At 45.3% G+C, this 5,796-nt stretch overlaps 1 protein-coding gene across 2 annotated transcripts in view; it reads right to left on the bottom strand.

The window, feature by feature from the left end:
* Positions 1 to 290: 290 nt before the first annotated feature.
* Supt7l (SPT7 like, STAGA complex gamma subunit) overlaps positions 291 to 5,796 on the bottom strand; it is a 15,161-nt gene continuing 9,655 nt past the window's right edge. For both annotated transcript variants that reach the window (XM_008838866.3, XM_008838867.3), the window contains exons 3-5: positions 4,549 to 4,873; positions 2,506 to 2,743; positions 291 to 767 (exon numbers count right to left, since the gene is read on the bottom strand). In XM_008838866.3, the coding sequence (XP_008837088.1) occupies positions 505 to 767; positions 2,506 to 2,743; positions 4,549 to 4,873 (826 nt within the window). In that variant the 3' untranslated portion in view covers positions 291 to 504. The remainder of the gene's footprint in view (positions 768 to 2,505; positions 2,744 to 4,548; positions 4,874 to 5,796) is intronic.

Genomic DNA, 5,796 nt, shown 5'->3' with positions numbered 1-5,796 from the left:
TATCATGACCCATCTGTTCTTGTGGAAACCATAAAAATGATGTCAAAGTAAAAAGCAAACTTTTGGGGTTAAGAACAGTTGCTTTGAAGTTAGGAAAGCCAGCTGTATTAATAAGAATGCAGCTGGGGGAGGTGGTGCTTGCCTTTAATCCCAGCACTTGGGAGGCAGAGGCAGGTGGATCTCTAAGATGGAGGCCAACTTGGTCTACATAGAGAGTTCAAGACCAGCTGGAGCTCCAGGAAGACCCTGTCTCAAAAAGAGCAAAAAACAAAAGAATCCAGGGCTGGGCGTGGTGGTATACGCCTTTAATCCCAGCAGAGGCAGGTGGCTGTGAGAGCAAAGCTAGCCTGGTCTACGTAGGGTGTTATAGGCCATCTAGGGCTACAAGAAGACCCTGTCTCAACAACAAAGAATAAGAATCCAATTACTTATGGATGCAAATTCTAATCTGTCAAGGTTTTCTGTTGGGTACTGTAGGTCTGGACTGAAAATGTCCTTTTGGAGTTATATTTTCCTCATTCTCTTCTTGCAGCGCTGGTTGAAAACGGGAGAGGACCCCATGAGGCTGTCAGTGGAATGGGAACCATAGCTGCTGTCTGAGTCATCAGGGCTCTGAGGAATCCCAGCTTCACTCATGCCTGACATAGGCTCCTCAAAGACATCGCTGCCCAGCACCCCATGGCCAGTCACATTGCCTTCTTTGCTCTCTTGAGGCTCCATTTTCACATGGGCCAGGTTCCAGAGAGGAGAGGCATTTACCTCTGTACCTAGAAATGAAGAACATAACTCAATGATAAACCCAGTACAGACAAACTGAACATCCTACCAGGGCTGACCAGTGTCCTCTGAGCTCAGTTTTCATTCCAATTCCACACATGGACTGAGGGTGTAACTGTTAGTCTATGGTTCAAAACGTTATCTAAAAATTACCAACTTCTGTTCTACTTCTATCAATTCTTTCCCTCACCCGTCCCCATTTTCCTTATACCAGGAAAGTCAAATGTGGGTGGAAAGATTTCCTGTCTTAGGTCCACAGGCAGACAGAATTCTGGGCCTTGTTCAGATAGTTAAGTCTGCCTGTCCTTTTCTTTTCCTTTCTGAATGTGCAGGCAGGGAGGCATCAGGTGTCTTCCTCTCTTGCTCTCTGTCTTACTGCCTTGAACCAGAAGCTTGCCTGTCTTCATCCCCCAGTACTGGGATTACAGGCATACACAGCCATGCCTGGCCTTTTACATTGGGTACTGGGTCTTGAACTTAGGTCTTTATGCTTGCACAGCACCTGAGACTTCTCCCTAGCTCCTCATTCTTTTCTCCTTCCTTTTGTAAAAGGGGCTGCCTTATTTTCCTGCCTTTTTCTTTTTTTTGGTTTCTCCTAGTCCTCTTTCACTTTTTGGGGGGACACGGTTTGGGACAGGGTCTCCCTGTAGCCCCATCTGGCCTTTAGATAAGGCTGGCCTCCATCTCAGAGATCTGTCTGCCTCTGCCACCTGAGTGCTGGGATTAAAAGTGTGCCTAACTGTGCCTGGCCTCTCTCACATTGTGAAAACTGGATGATCACTACATAACGCTGACATTAGTTCCCCACCTGTCTCCCCTTGACAAGAGACATGGTCCTTAGTCCCCCCAACCTCCCTGTTTGAGTGCTGTTCTGCTGTATTATTTCTTTCTCAGTGAAAGGCCTCCACGCTTTCAATACACTTTTTTTTTCAACACAACTAATTTTGTTTGGGTCACATTTGAGAATCTGCTGTTGAAATCAGTATAAACTGATAAAGTGACAATTTATGCTTATAAATAATCAAGTGCACAAACTAACTTGCAACTTAACTGACTCCAGTAGTGAGTCAGGCAGGGTGTAGTGTGGCACAGTAATCCTAGCACAGGAGGCCAAGCAGGGGGGATCTTGAATCTGAGACAACCTAGACTACCTAGAGGACACCTTGTTTCAACAACTAAACAAACAAATACAATTGTCTAAGAGAGAAAAAAGTAATGAGTCAGTTATCCAGGTTCTTGAGGTCATTACAGCTAGAGCCTACAAGAGCCCAGCTGCTCCAACAGGCAGACTTATTTCATCCCTTTCATCTACATTTTTTGGAATTCTCATTCCAACAAATACAACTGAACTGTTCAACGAAGACCTCAACCCCTCTCCAGCCCTGTCATCTACCTGTCATCTTAATGAAGTTGATGCTTATTCTTTTGAATAAGCATCAGGAAGGGCTAACAGAATACTAAAGAACGGGACATCTGCTTAACCTGGTATGTCAGCTGAACCCACCTTGATAATCAACAGAACACCACCATATAGTGCATCCAGACCCTAACCACAGTACTGTAAAGGATACCTGAAAAGCTGTGGAGTCTTCCCTTCACCAACTAGAAGAATGAAGCCCTGCATCTTGGGATCATTGCACTCTGTCTCAGGACTTTCCCTTCTGCCCGCTCCTGTGTTCTCTCAGAGTGTGATTCCAGAATCAAAACGAGCACACTTCTTTTTCTTACTTGAAGCCTGTGGAGAAGCTTCCACCTCCAGGTTGGATGGGAAGCGCTCACTCTGTGCCCCAAGGACTCCCATGGGCAGGGACTGATCGCCAGAAGCAAGGTCGGCTTCCGGTTCCTCGCTGACAGGAAACGTGATGTCACTCACAGGTTCCTCCTTGATCTTCATGGGTTTAGTGTCTTCTGTGGCCTTTTCAGGATTGACAATCCTTTCATATTCTTCAGAGAGCTGCTTACTAATCTGTTGACAAGCAAGAGGTGGTTTTCCAAGAATTTTAGAATTGGATTGGATAGTCAACTTGTGGTACCCCATGAAAGACCCAACAATATGAGTTAACAGCTAAGTCAAATTTACTTTTTCTTCATTATTATTTTCTCTGTGTACGTGCATATGAGCATGTGTTGCACACATGTGTATGCATATATGTGGAGATCAAGAGGACAACCCTGGTGGTCCTTCCTCAGATGCCTTCTACCTTTTGTTTGAGATGGAACTTTGCAAAGTAGGCTAGACTAGCTGGCCAGTCTCTATCTGCCACCTCACCACCAATGAAATTACAAGTGTGTGCCACCACATTCAGCTTTTATGTGGGTTCTGGAAACCTGAATTCAGGTCCTCACCCTTGTGAGGCAAGTACTTTACCTACTAAGCCATCTCCTTGTCCGACAGACAAGTTTTAAAAGTTCTTCTGTTAGGGCTAGGTGTGTAGTTGAGCGGTAGAGTGCATACTTACATTGTACAAGGCCATAAGGTCAACTAAAAACAACAAAAAACAGCTTTCACTGCCAACTGGAGGAAGCTTGTTACGGTGTTGAGTTTGCATTTATATGTGATAGAGTCATATAAAGAAAATGTGTCAGAAAAAGTAATTATCATCAAAGTTACATAAAGATATGTAATCCAGAATGGAGACAAAAAACCTAACATTTCTCTGGGCATGGTGGCATATGCCTGTTATCTTAGCACTTGGGAGGTTGAGGCAGAAGGATGGAGAGTGAGGCTGGCCTGGACCACATGGTGAGATCCTGTCTCACAAAACAAAAACCTCTGAAACATCTGGCATATATACCTTATAGGTGAATACTGGATGATGTGGAAATCTGGATCACTAAGCAAAGTCTTTTTTTGTTGGATGCTAAAAGTTACTGGTCATTTTAAATACATAGAAATTGAAAAGAAACTGCTAAGGCCTCTAGGATTGAAGAGATACTGTGGTCTAAACAAAAATGGGGCCCCCCACCCCCAGGCATCCTCCAGTATTTCATTCTGTTTTGTTTTCAACAGCATTTAACATGATCTGAAATTGGTATGATTATTTGTTTACATGTTATTGCTTCTCTGGGACACTGAAGCTCAAAGAATTTATCTTATAAATTTCTATATCCCACCAATGCCTGACTCACAATAAGCCCTCAATAAATATGTGTTGAAAAAAAGAATGGTAACCACATTGCCCGAGACTCCAGATACTTGTGTATTTCTAAGATTTGATTTATTTTTGTGTGTGTTTGCATGCATACACACACACATTTGTGGGGGTGCCTGCAGAGGTGAGAAGACACTGGATCCCCTGGAGCTGGAGTTACAGGTTTCCCGACATTGTAAGCTTCCTGATGTGGGTGCTGGGAAGCAAACTCCAGTCCTCTGCCGGAGAAGCAAGGACTCTTGACCAGTGAGCCTCCAGCCTCATCTGTGTACTTCTTCCAGAGGAAGTAACAATGAGTGGCAGCCCACTGATGGAAAGAGACCTTGGTGTCTTTCTAGCTCAGTGGTGAGAACAGTGAAACACAACATAGGCCATTAGAAAAGCATTAGGGGCTGGAGAGATGGCTCAGCGATTAAGAGCACTGGCTGCTCTTGCAGAGGACCCAGGTTCATTCCCAGTTCCCAGAATGGCAGCTAATAACCATCTTGTTCCAGGACATCCAGTGCCCTCTTCTGGTCTCTGCAGGCATTGCATGCATGTGGTGCACTTATATACCTGCATGCAAAACACAGTCCCCAGACTGTGACATTTTTGCCCACTTTTCATACGGTCACCTCACCTGTAGCATGTAAGTGTGATAGTCCTTGATGCGGTGCTGCCAGAACTTCTGGAGGGAGAGCACACTGCCAATCCCCACTTCATGGAATACCTGCTCCATTACATCAGGGAAAGGAGTCTGTCCAAGCAGAGCCTCCCGGTCTACAGCAAAGCGCAGCAACTTGGTAAACTTAAGGCAGTATTCATGTGCCACATCAGTTAGGGTCTCCAGAACACTTTCATTAGCACACTCAAAGCCTGCATGGGCCAGGATCGTGGCCACTGCTTGGTAGAGGAGCTGCCGACAGGAGTGCCAGCTGAGTTCAGTCACAGGTTCTCCTTTTCCACTGAAAGTGGAGACATGGAAGTGTTATTCATGTTCTTACCAAGGGTGACCAGCCTGTTTCGCTAAGAGCTTTACAATTCCAGTTATCACTGGCCTAGTTTTCCAAGGAAAATCTTGGTCTTTATCTTGTTCTCAGGGCATGTGTCAACCCACAGTCACAGCTCTGAGCCTCCCAATTACACAGTTTGAACAGGCAGAGCATGTCTATACTAAGCAATACAAGAAGAAGGTAATGCATGTCCCACTGTACAGAGATTAGTGAAGGGCTGGAGAGATGGCTCAGTCAGTAAAGTCCTTGCCTTGCAAGCATGAATACCAAGAGTTCAATCTCCAGAACCCACATAAAAGTCAGGTGTGGTGGTGCATGATTATAATCCCAGCACTCAGGAGGTAGAGACAAGTGCATCCCTGGGATTCTCTGACCTCCACACATATGCACATGCACTTACACACACACACACACACACACACACACACACACAAACTGATTAGTAAAAAAGGAAGCTTCCAGTCAGGCATGGTGGTGCATGCCTTTAATCCCAGCATTTGGGAGGTAGAGGCAGGGGGGGCTTTTTTGGGTTGAGGGCAGGCCGGGCTACATAATGAGGTTCAGGACACCGGGGGGGCGGGGGGGGGCCGGCTTCAAAAAAAAAAAAAAAAAAAAAAAAAAAAGGAAGCTTCTTTTTACCAAAGGCTCTGTTTTGATCACATGTAGCATGTAGGATTAATTTTAACAGCAGAGCTTATGGCCAGGGGTAGTGGTACATGCCTATAATTCCAACACTTGGAAGGTAGAGGCAGGAAGATTAGGAGCTCATGACCAGACTCAGCTGCATAGCAAGTCTGAAGCTAACCTGGGCTTCATGAGTCTCTCTCTCTCTCTCTCTCTCTCTCTCTCTCTCTCTCTCTCTCTCTCTCTCTCTC

The sequence above is a fragment of the Nannospalax galili genome, unplaced genomic scaffold (genome assembly GCF_000622305.1).
Source record: "Nannospalax galili isolate Female #2095 unplaced genomic scaffold, S.galili_v1.0 scaffold3499, whole genome shotgun sequence".
Classification (NCBI taxonomy): domain Eukaryota; kingdom Metazoa; phylum Chordata; class Mammalia; order Rodentia; family Spalacidae; genus Nannospalax; species Nannospalax galili.
This window is presented reverse-complemented; position numbering and strand designations above follow the sequence as displayed.